This window comes from Mercenaria mercenaria, chromosome 17 (genome assembly GCF_021730395.1).
Source record: "Mercenaria mercenaria strain notata chromosome 17, MADL_Memer_1, whole genome shotgun sequence".
NCBI classification, from domain to species: domain Eukaryota; kingdom Metazoa; phylum Mollusca; class Bivalvia; order Venerida; family Veneridae; genus Mercenaria; species Mercenaria mercenaria.
The window spans coordinates 34,725,478-34,741,003 of NC_069377.1; the positions used below are offsets into that span (position 1 = coordinate 34,725,478).

The window sequence follows — 15,526 nt, forward strand, 5'->3', positions numbered from 1 at the left end:
GGTAACATTCTGACCAAATTTTTATTTAAGGTTAGGCCAAAATTGTGACTTCTAGAGTGTAAATAGTCAAATTGTTGATGACAAACGGACGAACACAGGGCAATCGCAAAAGCTCACCTTGATCATTTCGTGCTCAGGTGAGCTAAAAATGAAGGCTCACTAAAGCTTGCCTTACATTTTAGCTCTACTATTCATAGAGTAGTAGAGCTATTGGACTCGCCCATGCGTCGGCGTCCGCGTCCCGATTTGGTTAAGTTTTTGTATGTAAGCTGGTATCTCAGCAACCACTTGTGGGAATGGATTGAAACTTCACACACTTATTCACTGTGATAAACTGACTTACACTGCACAGGTTCCATAACTCTTTTTTGCTTTTTTACAAAATTATGCCCCTTTTTTGACTTAGAAATTTTTGGTTAAGGTTTTGTATGTAAGCTGGTATCTCAGTAACCACTTGTGGGAATGGATTGAAACTTCACACACTTATTCACTGTGATAAACTGTCTTACATTGCACAGGTTCCATAACTCTATTTTGCTTTTTTACAAAATTATGCCCCTTTTTCAACTTAGAATTTTTTGGTTAAGGTTTTGTATGTAACCTGGTATCTCAGTACTCACTAATTGGAATGGATTGAAACTTCACACACTTGTTCACTGTCATGATCTGACATACACAAAGCAGGTTCCGTAACTCTATTTTGCTTTTTTACAAAATTATGCCCCTTTTTCGACTTAGAATTTTTTGGTTAAGGTTTTGTATGTAAGCTGGTATCTCAGTATCCACTAACGGGAAAGGATTGAAACTTCACACACTTGTTCACTGTCATGATATGACATGCAGTGCAAAGGGTCAATAACTCATCTTTGCAATTTACAAAAGTATGCCCCTTTTTAAACTTAGGAGTTTTGGGTTAAATTCTTATATGTAAGCTGGTATCTCAGTACCCACTAATGGGAATGGATTGAAACTTCACACACTTGTCCACTGTCATGAGCTGATAAGCACTATGCAGGTTCCATAACCCTATTTTACTTTTTTACTAAATTATGCCCCTTTTTCGACTTTCTTATTCATTCAAGCGACAAGCAAATAATATCATTCTCTTATTACATCACTTGCTGGTCAATAATCAAAACTATTTACCTGAGGTCCAAAGGACTGCGGACTAACAGTTTTTACTATTGATAGGCAAGCCATTCACTGCTTTAACTACATGACATTTGAAAAAGCTTAAGTTCATAATTCTTTTCTCAAGTTTTGACTTGAGGCCAACAGACAATGCTACATGTCAAATATCTAAGCTCTAGGCCTTCTGGTTTATTTTTAGAATTTTTTTGAAGATTTTCATAATATTGTAAAATCAAGTGACCCCTGGGGCGGGGTCAATTTTGACCCGGAGGTCATGATTTGAAAAATTTTATAAGAGGTCCACTAGGCAATGCTACATGTCAAATATCTAAGCTCTAGGGCCTCTGCTTTTTGAGAAGAAGATTTTTTAAGATTTTCCTATGTAAAATCAAGTGACCCCTGGGGCGGGGTCAATTTTGACCCCGTGGTCATGATTTGAACAAATTTGGTAGAGGTCCACTAGGCAATGCTTCACACCAAATATCTAAGCTCTAGAGCTTCTGGTTTTTGAGAAGAAGATTTTTAAAGTTTTTCCTTTCGGTTGCCATGGCAACCAGAGTTCTCCATGGAATTCAATTCTTTGAATAATTTTGAAAGGGGGCCACCCAAGGATCATTCCTGTGAAGTTTGGTGTAATTCTGCCCAGTGGTTTTCAAGAAGAAGATTTTTTTACAAATTGTTGACGCACGACGGACGACGCACGACGGACATCAAGCGGTCACAATAGCTCACCTTGTCACTTCATGACAGGTGAGCTAAAAAGTTAAGTAAAAATTTTTCTAAATGAATGATGTGAATGAAAACTACATGTGATATTTAACGAAAAGAGCAAGCTAACCTGTGTCTTTCACTAGAATTCCCTTATACAGTTTGGCCTGTAGTTTGGATATACCATGTGTAAGAACCACCTCAGATTTGTTGGGAAGATCTTTCAACACTTCAGACTTTCTCCTCAACAGCAGGTAGGGTTTCAGTAACTTATGCAGCTCCGATGCTGTAAACATGCAAATTTAACATTTAGCCTGCTGGTGGCAAGTGATTCTGCCTTTGCGGCCAGTGCAGACCAAGATCAGCTTGCACGTCCATGCAGACTAATCATGGTCTGCTCTCTTCACTGTTTAGTCAGTAAATTTTCAATGAACACCCCTTTAAATATTAAATCATACTGCCCTAACTAAATGATGGACCAGTCCATTTTAGAAATTTAGCAGGCGAAAGGTTAAGTAACATTAGTATATCAATAACACAGTTAGACACATTAAAGCCTGTCCCACATATTACATTTACATTGTTCCTGAATTATCAGTGTTAGCAAAGTTGTCCAAAAAAGCATATATCAACATCTCTTGACCTTTTCTCATTTTTTCAATAAAGTTTATTTAAAAGAAGAAATCCATTTATCTTTCTTTTTTCCACATAGACTGTAATGTTGAATGACGTTAGAGACCATTTATGAGGTAACCTATAATAATGCCAATTTTGAGTATTGAAAGTACTAGTGCAATACTATTGCTATCACACATTGTTACTGCTGCAATAATGTAGACTGGGAAATACAAGTGATGGTTTTATTTTTGCTAATACTGTATAAAAGGATATATTCGCAAGTAAAACAGTTTGCGATTCGTTGATTCTAGACGTTTTGCAAGATGAAACATTCGCAAAGTTCCGAAAACTGAACTGCCAAAGCTAAGTTTCTTTATATTTACTTGTCATTAAAAATGTGTCTTGGTGAACATGGAAATATGCAGTAGCTGACATTTTCGTAAATTTTTGATTTGCAAAATCTGCCAACATTTTTAAGTTGTGAACTTTTCCACTTAATCAGTACTCACGAATACTGTCACTCACAAATTTAAAATGTTCATGAATACTAATCTACATCATGTCCTAAAACATAAACTCAGATTTTACGAATTGAGTCGCACCATGAGAAAACCAACATAGTGCATCTGCAACCAGCACTGGTCCAGACCAGCCTGCGCATCCGTGCAGACTGGTCAGGATCCATGCTGTTCGCTTTCAAAGCCTATTGCAATTAGAGAAACCATTAGCGAACAGCATGGATCCTGACCAGACTGCGTTGATGCACTATCATGTTGGTTTTCTCATGGTGCAGCTCAATAAAGCTTTTGAATAAACATTTTTAGATCCTTTCATAATTACCTGACTTTTTTACTTTAGAAAACCTTTCCACAAAGTCTTCATGATCATCAGGAGGGAACTTTTTAGCTGAGACAAAACTGAGAAGGGCGTATAACTCTTGCAGGTTGTTCTGTACCGGTGTACCAGTCAGTAATATACTGGTATGTGTGTCCCACTGCAGACAAAACAAATAGCATAATATTACATTACATACTTAATTAATAGTAATCGTTATTATGGTATAATATAACATTGTATACTTACTGGTATTAAACAGCATGGTGGACCTGAAATGGTTATTAGCTAATCAGGCCCACCACTGTCTTTAGCACAGGTTTAACTATACTCTTAATTGCTTGACATGCAGTTGTATTTGTATCATTCTACTTGTTACCTTACACCGTATCTTCATTGAAAGCCTTGCAATGGTTTTTCAATGTCTCTAGTATTAGAAATGGTGACATTACAGCAAGTGACCAATACTGTACAACTGTTAACAGGGGCAGATGAAGGAGTTTGGTTTATGGAGAAAGTGGAATTTCTAGGGACGGGGGCATGCCCACTCAGAAAAATTTAGGCAAGTACACCTAAAATGGGGAAATCTGATATCTATTTGGTTCTAATTTTGATCCACCTGCTTTCAACAATACCTTGGCTGGCTGCTTAGCAAAGGTTGAGTACCAGAGTAGCAAAGTACTTTTAAAGTACCTGAGAGAGGGTTTTGTATAGTAGAGAGTTAAGATTCTTCAACCTGTGAGCTTCGTCTACAACCAGCAGGTTCCACCTTATAGACTGCAGGAAAGCAGAGTCCTTCAGGCATATCTGAAATAAATATTATTTCAGCAACCCTTACAGAAGCAAGCCTCTGTGACGTACATGCTGCGTATTTGCTGTGTATATGCCGCAAACACAGTAGTACACCAGAGGAGTACATTTTACATACACCGCATGCCGCGTACATGCCGCGTACTATTTCGACGAGTACACAGCATGTACGCAGGAGGTCACTAGTACACTTCAAGTACGCAGCACAGACTCTGAAAATTTAAGGAGTACACTGCATGTACGCAGGAGGGACATGTACAAGAAAATAGTACACTGCATGTACACTGCAGATACTTTGAAATTTGTGCAGTACACTTCATATACGCGGGAAAGACTTGTACAATTTCTTTTGGCATTTATACTTAGGTTTTTTTTTATAAGTTAAAGTCTGAAGTAAACTTCATATACGCGGGAGGGACTTGTTCATTTTCTTTTGGTGTTTATACTTTGAATTTTTTTTGGTAAAAGTCTGAAGTACACTTCATGCAGGAAGGATTTATACATTTTTTTTTTTTTGAAGCAAGAACTTGATTTCCGAGTAACTTTTATCTTAATAGCATAGAATAGTTCAGATTACCAGTATTCTGAACAATGAAAATTTGCCAAACTATTTGCAATGTTCATTTGTGAAGCTTACATCTTAGTGATTTCTGAGCTGCACCTTGCATGCAGTGTAAAAATATATTCTTTTTCATTTTGAATTAATCCTGAAGCTTTCTAACTTGGATAATTGAAAAGCCTTATTTGAACTTCATTGCATTACATTTTGTAATACATGAAATAATTACCAAGATAATGCCACAACAGCGCCCGAATGAGAAGAATTAATAGCTCTCACTGTTATTTGAATACTCTTAAGCAAAACACCATTCTATCATGTTTTATAAAGGCTTTAATGCTCATTATGTTAACTCATTAAGGCCTCACCAAATTAAAAAGTTGTTCATCAGATTTGCCGCTTGTATATTTTCAGAACGTTTTTGGCTAATTGCGCTCGCCCCATTGGAAAAAATCAATCCAATATTTTTTGGTGCGCTACTTTTTACGGACGTAAAAGTGTATAAATGCTTATATAATTCCAGTCCTAGATTGTTCTCAGATGGATTTTAATCAAAATAAATACATACTACGCACACATCGTCTATAATAAATCATAACACTTATATTTAGCTGCATTAAAGTTGTTTCCCCTTGATGCAGTTACGCCATTTTCTTCAAATGTTTACCAAACTACATGCTACAAAAATTGATTTATTTTATTGAAAAGTGGATGAAGAAAAGCATACTAATTTATTTGATAACATCAATCTACATTATTTTGGTAAGGGTAAATACTTATTGATGCATGTCACTTATCTTTTTTCTGTTTTTTTTCTGTCCAAATGATCAGCATTTGCATACGAAAGTTGGTGGGGTAAGGAATTTACATTATCACAGCAGTTTCGCCACAAGAGTACACAGCATGTATGCAGCAGGAGTACACAGCATGTACGCCGCAGGACTCAGGCCAGGAGTACACAGCATGTACGCCGCAGGAGTACACAGCAAGTACGCCGCAGGAGTACACAGCATGTACACCGCAGGGGTAGTACACCGCAGGCTCATTTGCATGTGAAAAGTGTATGTGCCGCGTACATGCTGTGTACTGTTTCCCGCATACGTAATTCCTCCAGCGTACATCCTGTGTACTATGTAGTCCACAGCATGTACGCAGCAAATAGTACGCGGCAGAGCTCATTTGCATGTCAAAAGTGTACTACAAACGTACTATCGGTGTATGTGCGGTGTATATCCTGTGTACTATTTAAAGCCCTTGATTTCAGTACACATCATGTACGCATCATATACGCTGTATGTACACAGCAAGAGTACGCAGCAGGCCTTTTTCTTCTGTAAGGGAACTTAGATTTACTATTAAAAATACATTAATATTACTCAAAGGCAAAGAGATCATCTAAAATAACAAAGACAGTTTAAAATCATTTATTTCAGAATCTATAGTTTTGGCAAATAACAGTATTTCCTGAATTCCAAGTATTTAATATGAAATTAAGCAAATTCTATTTTTTCCTTAGGGTTTCATTTTGTAAACAGATAGAAGAACAAGATTCATAAAAAAACAGGCCCACACAAATATAAATGATATAAATGATTTAATAAAAAGTGTTATTCTCCAGCTATATCACATAAAAATCATTCTTTACCTCATATGTTGTAACCAGAACATCAAACTGTAAGTTGTTTTTCTTGTAATCAGATTTGATGGCCTTGGCAAGATCTTGCCGGCTTTCTTTCTCCCCTATATATACCTGAGACCTCAAGCCTGGTGCAAACCTAGAAATAATTCAGACACAGTCATTATTTCGCTCTGAACACACAAAGCGGCATGATTATTCACTTATTAACACTAACAAATGCACCCCTCATATTGTCCTTTATTAAATTATACCAGATTTATATAGTGCCCTTTTCATGATAAACACATTCAAAGGCGCTTTACATATAGCAAACGCAGCCACACAGGGCGCGAAATTCATCCTCGACTAGTACAGACAAAGAGCGATCTGACCAGAGGGACAGTCTGTGCGACAGACCAGAGGGACAGTCTGTGAGACAAAGCCCCCAGAACGGGTAAAGAGAAATCCTTTTTAGATACAGGCCCGTCTGGCTAACTTAGCTCTTTGCGAATGGTTCTTTAACATGTCTGTTGTATAGCACTGATACATGCGAAGCCGTCTTTCCTGGGAAAAACCAGTACAGGCCTCATAGTTAGGTGGGAAAGACTCAAGAGCATCTCAGAAATTTCCAGTGCCTGGACTGGGATTCGAACCCCGGACCTCTATCACTAGACCACCGACCCACCTGTAAGTTTATAAGCATCATTGTTAAAATCAGCTGGTTAAAATTTATTCATAAGAAGTTGGATTTGTAAGAAGTTGGATTTATAGTTTATATTTACTAAAAAATGTAAAGTGCATTAATAAAGACCCCTCTTGTACAAAATCTAATGTCCCCAGGGGAATATACTGTCTGTTCCAAGTTCAACCACAGCTATTAAGTATCAGTCATACCTAGGCTTGCTCATAACGTCCCCGACCATTTTCTATGTGTTATCTGTCAGCTTCGTGCATTATGTGATACCCCGGGCATGGCCATGCTCATCCCTTCCAACCTTGAGCAATCAGTATTTTACTGTATAACATGTTACCACTGTGTTACCAACATACCACATGAGTATTGCATGAAAAATACCCAGAGCCTCCTTTGCCATTCGCAAATGTAGCCAAATGCTACAAATTCAAAGAACTGGCTACAGATTTTTGAAAGTGTCAACAAGAATTTTATTAAAATGGGGTCAAATTTCAGCAATTCAGCTTCAATTTGGCAGTTTCTCTCAAAAAGTGGCTACAACTTTTTGAGGCCCAGTGGAGGCCCTGATACCTTTAATAATACATGTATACCTCTTGATTTCATGATCCCAGTTTTCCAGCACAGAACGAGGACAGACAACAAGGTTTGGAAGTTTCTTCTTACATTTTGTATGTAGGTAGGCTAACACAGCTATAGTCTGTAAGCAGATTACAGTGTTTGTGTGCTATTTCAGTAATATGTACATGTATCTTATTTGGTAAAAGCTAATTGAATGCTATACTTGAAAATGCTGTAGTCTTGAACTTGTACCTTAAAGTTTCATAACTCTTTCAATCTTATGTTAAAAATAGATAAAGCAGCTCTTAAAATAGAGGACATACATACTAACTGGTGTAGAAAACTAATAATTTTAATACTGTGCAAGCAAGAGCTTCTACAGTTAGAATCATAAAGGGAGGTAATCAAAACAATGGATTTGTTAACACTTCCTTAACAAATATTAAATCTATGAACAACCTGTGACAACAATTACTGAAAAGAGGAAATAACAAGAATTTTATGTTTGTATGATAAAATATGGCAACCACATTACAAACAAAGTCACCCTGACCCTTTAGAGAGGATGTATATGGTAAAAAAAAAATGATTATTCACATCTTATATTTTGTTAACTTTGTAAACATGAAAACGTGAAAATGTGAATGTTCAATTTTTCCCCCATGAATACTTTAAAGTAAGTAAGTAAGTAAGGAACAACTTTATTTCAAGAAGCTACACATTGGGTTTCCTAGATTTAAGCTTTGAAATAGACAGAAGAGCCATAATGCAATAATATGACATTGAAATAACCTGGCATGTTTTCCCCAGTCCCATTTCGTCACCAAGGATACAGCCATGTCCAAGATAGAAACGTTCTATCATCCAGTTGACTCCAACAATCTGGTATGTACGCAATGGCATATCTAAAATAGAAACACATTTTTTGTGTCCTGAAGTACTTTACAAAACAAACTTTCTAATAAAAATCTTGATTGCCTTCTTGCCACATGTAATTGATATTCACCATTATATAAGACAACCAGACTTGTCCCATTTTTACGGTTATGTAGCTCATTTATCTGCTTTTCTTGTCTAGGTCATATTTATCGCAGAAACTTTTGAACAAAATATAAAACAAGAGGGCCAAGATGGCCCTAAGTCGCTCACCTGTGTAACATGCCATAACAGTGTAAACATGTTTTACCTAGTGATTACATGGAAACAAATATTCTGACCAATTTTCAGAAAGATTGGACCCAAAAACGTGGCACCTTGAGTGTAAACAAGCATTTACTTTGATTTGACCTAGTAACCTAGTTTTTTACCCCACATCACCCAGATACGAACTTGTCCAAGGCTTCATGATAAACATTCTGACCACAAGAATGTGTCTGTAGGACACAGGGTGTGCCCCCCACTGGTATATTTGTCACAAATAAGGGGCAATAATTCAAATGTTTGTAGTCTCAGTTTGAGGGTATAGCCTTGAACAACAAACATTTTATGAAAAGGATTCATTATTCTAGGCCATATACTTTTTGAGCTATGTGCATCACACACAAAGAATCCACTATTTTGGCTATTTCAAGGGCCACAACTCTGTAATAAGAGCTAAGATTCTTAAGAAGAATGCCAAGTGTGCAAGGTCACATCACGATAAAGACTCCAGCAAGGTTTTCTGAATTTACATCAAATACTTTTTGAGCTAGGCACATAATTAGGTGAAAAAGTGCATTTTTTGCTATTTCAGGGGCCATAACTTTAAAAATAGGGGGTGGAGCCAGCCAAAAAATTAGAGGTGTGCAAGTTTATATCATGATTAAGACTTATGCAAGTTTTCAAACATTTATATTAAATACTTTTTGAGCTAGGTGCACCACAAAGTGAAAATGTACATTTTTGACTATTTCAGGGGCCATAACTCTAAAAATAGGGGACGGACCCAAATGAAAAATAGGAGGTGGGCAAATTCGTATCATGATTAAGACTCATGCAAGGTTTCATGAATTTATATCAAATACTTTTTGAGCTAGGCATGTCACAAGGTGAAAATGTGCATTTTTGACTATTTCAGGGGCAATAACTCTGAAAATAGGGGGCGGAGCCAGACGAAAAATAGGAGGTGCCCAAGTTCATACCATGATTAAGACTCATGCAAGATTTCATGAATCTATATCAAATACTTTTTGAGCTAGGCATGTCACAAGGTGAAAATGTGCATTTTTGACTATTTCAGGGGCCATAACTCTGAAAATAGGGGGCTGAGCCAGATGAAAAATAGGAGGTGTGCAAGTTCATATCATGATTAAGACTCATGCAAGGTTTCATGAATCTATATCAAATACTTTTTGAGCTAGGCATGTCACAAGGTAAAAATGTACATTTTTGACTATTTCAGGGGCCATAACTCTGAAAATAGGGGGCGGAGCCCGACGAAAAATAGGAGGTGCGCAAGTTCATATCATGATAAAGACTCATGCAAGGTTTCATCAATTTATATCAAATACTTTTCGAGCTAGGCGCATCACGAACTTCGGACGGACGGATGGATGCACAGACAGACGGATGCACGGACAAGACCAAATCTATATGCCCCCACCACTCATGGGGGGGGCACAAAAATTTATGAAGATAGAATAAAGAATGTGTCCCCTAGGGTGTAAATAAGCTTTTCAGGGGCAGTAACTCTAGAACCCATGATGGAATCTAGCCAGTTTTCGAAAGGAACCCAGATCTTATTGTGACTTAAGTCGTGTGTAAGTGTGGTTAAAATCAAATATAAAATGTCACTTCTATCGTGTTCATAAGGTAAAAATTACCAAATTTTGGCTCTTTTAGGGGTCAATCAGGGGCTGTAACTCCAGAACCTATGATTGGAGCTGAAAGATTCATCATGGAATCCAAGGAATTTATTGTTGTTGAAGATATTTTACAAGTTTGTATCAAATTAAACCATAAATGAAGTCTCTATATGGCTGCAAAAGCCAAAATAGCAAATTTTGGCCCTTTAAGGGGCCATAACTCTAGAACCCATGACGGAATCTGACCAGTTTTCGAAAGGAACCGAGATATTACGCCAATACAAGTTGCTTAAAATTGCAAGTTTGATTAAAGTTGACTGCAAAATGTTGTCTCAATATGCATATTGCCTTTGAAACCAAATTTAAAAGAAAATCAAGTAGGAAGTATTAAATAATGATTCTTGCATTGATTTCTTCTTGATTTATTTAAGCAACCTTTGATAAATATGTGAATATGTGCTGTTTCAGAAGTTGTCTCATATCATTCTTATAATTCATCACCTCAATTGACTTAAATGAAATAGATATTTATCATGATAAACCACTAAAAAGAGTACCCGGCTATAATTCTAAAGAGCCCGGCTATTACAAAAGGCAGTGGCTAGAGAACCGGAATCGGTTCCCTAGACAGCGAACTTATTTGTCCGGAACCGGTCCTCTAGCCAAATTACTGTGCATAGGCTAGGGAACCGGAATTTTATTTCTCTGCATAAAGCTGTTAAATTCACTTTGTTTCTTTTGGAAAGTGTCATGCATGTTATTATCTTAATTTTTTTCACTATTTCAGCAAGCTAGATATATGCCCTTTCATTTATCTGTGTTTATTATGGCTCCAAAAGTGTACTCACCGCATACTGTCCGCTATATTGGAAGATAAACTTGTACGAATGAATGCGGAAACCGTTGGCATTGGAGCAAGCCGAAATAAACTTGAAATTTAAACTTAAAAGGTACAAAACAATAAAAGAAACAATTAAAACGAACTAAGTAATTTCTGTCAATTTGTATTGTTCACATATTTTTGAACGTGTAATGCCGAGGTGTTACAAGCCAGTATATAAAGTGATCAGATAATCTGCAAGAAGTTTTAATGGCAATTAAATTTGTTTGTACATCTATAAACCTGTAATGACGCAAATACAAATTAATACTATTCAAAAAAGTAATTTAAACTATAATTCTAAAGTCTCTTTAGTAAAGAGCCCGGCTATTACAAAATCCTGGGGAGAATCCTGTCCCTTCTATATTTACTGTACAACCTGTAGTTTGATTTGTTCTTATTTTTACGAAACATATATACTATATAGGTAAGTATATCTTTTTAATAAGTGCACACAAATCACAGATTACCGCTTTACAGCTTACCGCAAATAAACATAGTAAAACCCTCATGTTCTTATTCATAATCATTCTTGGTTTTAGGTTAACAGCACAGTACCAGATCCCAGACTTGGTCAGCACCAGCAATATTACAGGTTTGTCAATGAGAGTCCAAACCAAGAATGCCATTGTCAACCACGCCATTAGATCTGTTAAGGGCAGGAGTAGGCCTGTCCTAGGTAAAACGACCCTGGTATTTTTACACTGCTTGTTGGTCTGTCAGTGCCCAGATATTGAACTAAATCCTGGACCCAGTACTTCCAAATCGCAATACTCATGTGGTCACTGTGAAGAGGAAGTCACTTGGACCCAGAAGGGCATTCTGTGCGACACCTGTGATCAATGGTACCACACAGACTGTCAAGGTATCGGAGACAGCACGTATGATCGTCTTTCTGACTTAAGGTTTGCCTGGCACTGTCAATACTGTGGACAGGCGAACTATTCCTACTCCCTAGTTGAATCCCTTGACTCCCTTAATGATAGTAACAAATACTCCCAATTAGATTATAGTTCTACCATTTTAGATGCGAGTCACCGACCAGATCGGTCAGTTAGGTCACTCTCAGATACCCCAAATTTCAAACCCTCCCCAAAAGATACTTCTACTCCCAAAACAAAGGTCAAAAAACCCTCCAAAGTCAAACATGACAAAAGCGAGAGGATAACCATTCTTAATATTAACTGTAGGTCCATAAAAAATAAAATCCCAGATCTCCATCAATTAATACAACAGGTCAAACCAGATATCATCTCTTGTACGGAAACCTGGTTGAAACCAGATATCAAAACCTCTGAAATCTTCCCCAAGGACCTAAACTTCCAGGTTTTCAGGGATGATAGAACCTCAGGCCAGGGAGGAGGTGTCCTTACTGCAATCTCCAAACACCTCATTTCTCAAGAACAACCTGAACTGAAAACCAACTGCAACCTGTCCTGGGCAAAAATTACTATCAAAGGGGCCAAGGATATATACATTGGCACATACTATAAGCCCCACGAAAATGATGAGGACTCCCTCACAGAGTTATGGTCATCCCTTTCTAAAGTACCCCAAGACAGTACAATTTGGTTACTCGGTGACTTCAATCTACCTGATATAGATTGGTCATCTGAGGCCCCCAAGTCCAAATGCAGATTCAAGGAAATGTATGAGGACTTCATTGATAGGATAAATTCCTTTAATCTACAGCAAATGGTCAAGATCCCAACCAGAAATGAGAATATTCTGGACCTGTTCCTCACTAACTTCCCTTCCCTAGTTCAATGTACTAAAACAATCCCTTGTCTAGGTAAATCTGACCACGACATTGTCTTTCATGAAATCAACATAAAGATAGGCCGTCCCCTCCAGCCCAAAAGGTCAATAAAATGCTTTAACAATGCAAATTGGGATGATTTCAAAAGGGACCTATCAGAGTTTGGAAAGAATTTCGCTGATTCTGACCACTCTGACCCCGCCTCAGATTGGAATCTGTTCAAAGATGAACAAAATCGACTTAGTTCTCTACACATTCCAACTAAAACTACTAAGACACGCTGCGACCTCCCATGGTTAACTCCCAATATCCTTAGACAAATCCGCAAGCGTGATAAAATGTACACTAAATTGAGGAAATCCAACCAATCCCCATGTAAAAGTAACACCTTCAAAGCCCTTAAATATAGCATCCAAAAACAGCTAAGGAACTCATACTGGTCTTACCTAGAATCAGTCATATTCATGGACGATTCACAACCAGGTAAAAATAAGAAATTCTATTCCTTCATAAAACATAAGAAAACAGAAAATTGTGGTGTAGCACCTCTTAAGCATGAGGGTCTAACATATACTGACCCTGCCACTAAGGCCAATATACTAAATAGGCAATTTGAGTCGGTCTTCTCAAAACCACAACCACTCAGTTTGAAGCAACTCTGCAAAAAAGTTACTACAAACACTTCAGCACCCAACATGCCCATGATCTCCGTTACAGAAGAGGGTGTTGATAAACTCCTGCAGGGGCTCTCTCCAAAAAAAGCCTCTGGCCCAGATGAACTCCCACCAAGAGTTCTAAAAGAGCTACACCACGAGATAGCGCCCATCCTTACAATTATATTTAGGTCATCCCTGGAAACTGGCTGTGTCCCGCCAGATTGGAGAAGTGCAGTTGTCGCCCCTGTTTATAAGAAAGGCCCGAAATCCAAGGCCAGTAACTACAGGCCAATATCTCTTACCTGCATAGCTTCCAAATTATTGGAACACATTCTAGTCTCCAACATCATGACACATTTTGACAATAATGACCTCTTAAGCCAGTACCAGCATGGCTTCAGATCTAAGCATAGCTGTGAATCACAACTGATCAGCTTTACACAAGAAGTTTACGACAACCTTGAGCAAGGTCAACAAACAGATGTAATAGTAATGGATTTTAGTAAAGCATTCGACAAGGTTGATCACAATAAATTGATATTTAAACTTAATGAGCTGGGTGTCCACCCTCTGGTATCACAGTGGATAATGTCATTTCTGAAGGGTCGAACCCAAAGAGTAGTTGTAGACGGCTGCACTTCTGACACCCTGCCTGTCCTGTCCGGTGTCCCTCAGGGATCCGTCCTAGGGCCCTGTCTCTTTCTGGCTTACATCAATGACCTACCAGATTCTATTAGAAGTAAGGCAAGACTGTTTGCAGATGATACCATAGTATACCTTACAGTCAAGTCCTCATCTGATGCCCAAACACTACAAAAAGATTTGTATGCCCTTGAAAAGTGGGAACGGGACTGGTCAATGGAATTCAATCCAGACAAGTGTGAGGTGCTGAGAATTACTCGCAAACGAAACCCTGTCATGTTTCCTTACACCCTGCATGACAAGGAACTGAAATCTACCGATACAGCTAAATACTTAGGTGTTACACTAACTAAAGACTTAAACTGGTCTGAACATATTAATACTATTTCCTCTAAAGCAAACAACTCTCTTAAATTCATCAAAAGAAATGTTCAGACAACAAACAAAAAGGTCAAAGAGAAAGCCTATAACACCTATGTCCGTCCACAACTCGAGTATTGCACATCCATCTGGCACCCCTGGCAAAAGTCCCTCTCATACAAAGTCGAAAAAGTGCAAAGATCAGCTGCACGGTTTATCTTTAACGACTATAACTATACAAGCAGTGTAACTCAGATGATTAACACCCTAAACTGGCAAACCTTAGAACAACGGCGCATACAATGTTCTCTCATCTATTTTTACAAAATCCGAACAAATCATGTATGCGTCGACCATAACCATCTAACTCCGACCAGAAACCTTAACTACCTAATTCCACAGTCCCGTACTCAATACCACATGAATTCCTTCTTCCCCCGTACAATCAGACTATGGAATGGCCTTCCCCAATATGTACAGTCCAGCCCCAGCCTCAACATATTTGCTGAGCGGCTGGCCACTGTACATCTGCAGTAACTTCCTTCACTATGTTTTTAACTTAGCACCTGTAGTAATTTTTATTCTTTGCACCTAATGAGTTTTCTCATTTTTAACACTGCCCAGACAAGCGCCTTCCAGTCATAATCGTTAATGATTGTTGGAAGTATTATGTAGATGTAGATGTAGAAAACAACTTAGTTACGAAATGTATTGAGTACAAAACAAGGTACATTAAAAACCTCATTACCTCCCCATCCGTAAGACTTCAGATCTCCGGAAGATGAAATATACTTTCTTTCATTGCCTGTAGATGAAATACTCTCTTCTTTATCACTGTCACTCTCCATAATTACGGAAAATATTATATTTTGCTACAGCAGCAAATTTTTAAGTTTCCCGATATCTTGTAAACAAA

At 37.8% G+C, this 15,526-nt stretch overlaps 2 protein-coding genes across 2 annotated transcripts in view; both read right to left on the reverse strand.

The window, feature by feature from the left end:
- Positions 1-15,526, reverse strand: part of LOC123536982 (uncharacterized) — a 116,831-nt gene that overhangs the window by 70,306 nt on the left and 30,999 nt on the right. The window lies entirely within an intron of this gene.
- On the reverse strand, positions 1,965-15,526 carry LOC128549972 (chromodomain-helicase-DNA-binding protein 1-like). Its single transcript, XM_053527776.1, has 7 exons — positions 15,359-15,526; positions 8,323-8,435; positions 7,563-7,669; positions 6,306-6,435; positions 3,985-4,098; positions 3,298-3,451; positions 1,965-2,125 (listed from the first exon to the last, which is right to left on the reverse strand). Exons 1-7 carry the CDS (start codon positions 15,456-15,458, stop codon positions 1,965-1,967), a joined length of 879 nt encoding a protein of 292 aa, XP_053383751.1. The 5' UTR covers positions 15,459-15,526.